Consider the following 1,245-nt stretch of genomic DNA (forward strand, 5'->3'; position numbering starts at 1 on the left):
ACACGTCCCCCACACACCCACCCAACACGTCCCCCACACACCCACCCAACACGGCCACAACGTCCCCCAACGCCTGCAAGCCGTCCAACTCGTCCACCTCGCCCAACTCGCCCATCTCCACCACCTACTTCCACTGCCCCCGCTACTGAGGGTACCACTGTTGCGACTGAGGCCGCCAGTGAAGTGTCTAGCTCCGCAACGACTGTGATTAGCACAAGCACTGCTGCTGCAAGCTCTTCCACTGAGGCTTCCTCTGAGGCTTCCTCTGAGGCTTCCTCTGAGGCTTCCTCCGAAGGTACAACTGAGGCTTCTTCCTCTGAGGCTTCCACCGAAGGTACAACTAAGGCTTCTTCCTCTGAGGCTTCCTCCGAAGGTACCACTGAGGCTTCTTCCTCTGAGGCTTCCACCGAAGGTACAACTGAGGCTTCTTCCTCTGAGGATTCCTCTTCTGCTGCAACCGAGGCTTCGACTCAGGGTTCCACTTCTGCTGCAACCCAGGCTACTTCTGGATCTACCCGTAGAGCTAACAGACCTATCTCTGGATCTGGAAACATCTCATTCGGTATCATCGGTTCTAAATCTAACGAAACTACCCGCAAACCTATATTTTCATTTGGTGGCGGTTTTAATATAGGCGGAAGGGGAAAGAGAGAAGCACTCGGCGGAGGTTTCGACGCCAGCGGAAGCATCGGCGTATCTGTAGACATTGGAAGCGCCCTGTCTGCCATTCCTGACGTGATCAACAGCATGCAATCCATCTTGTCCCACGTTGATATTCCGAAACTCCCCTCGATCCCCAGTATACAATTGCCAGATTTGAAATCGGTTAGCAATGACGTTCGCAAGAACATCGAAAATGCCAGGGAGGCGGCCGCTCAAGCCATCCAGGCTGGAGAGAAGAACCTCGCCCAAGCCATTCCCAAGGCTTTGAACAGGATCATGAAGAGCACCGAGCCTATTCGTGGAATCGCAGGACTGGTACTGAATATCGTCAAATCGGGCGTCGAAACTGCGGTGAAAGTTCCGATTGCCGCCAAGAGGGCCATCATTGAAGACGTTGTCATGATTGCCGGACAGGTCATTAGGAGTGTGATGAATCTCGCGGCTCAGCATATGCGATGCTGAAGGGTTTAGCTGAAATAAATTACGTATATGTAGCAAAAAATGGTAACGAATAAATAATAGTATTACAATTGAAATACGATGGTGTTGATTCATTCCCACTCCTTGTAAGCTTATCTTGGT

At 51.7% G+C, this 1,245-nt stretch overlaps 1 protein-coding gene across 1 annotated transcript in view; it reads left to right on the plus strand.

Moving 5' to 3' along the window:
- Positions 1 to 1,199, plus strand: part of LOC128890389 (mucin-2-like) — a 2,283-nt gene extending 1,084 nt beyond the window's left edge. Inside the window, exons 3-4 of the mRNA XM_054148827.1 lie at positions 26 to 295; positions 413 to 1,199. Coding sequence (XP_054004802.1) covers positions 26 to 295; positions 413 to 1,125 — 983 coding nt within the window. The 3' untranslated portion in view covers positions 1,126 to 1,199. The remainder of the gene's footprint in view (positions 1 to 25; positions 296 to 412) is intronic.
- Positions 1,200 to 1,245: the final 46 nt, after the last annotated feature.

The sequence above is a fragment of the Hylaeus anthracinus genome, unplaced genomic scaffold, assembly GCF_026225885.1.
Source record: "Hylaeus anthracinus isolate JK02 unplaced genomic scaffold, UHH_iyHylAnth1.0_haploid 12000, whole genome shotgun sequence".
NCBI lineage: Eukaryota > Metazoa > Arthropoda > Insecta > Hymenoptera > Colletidae > Hylaeus > Hylaeus anthracinus.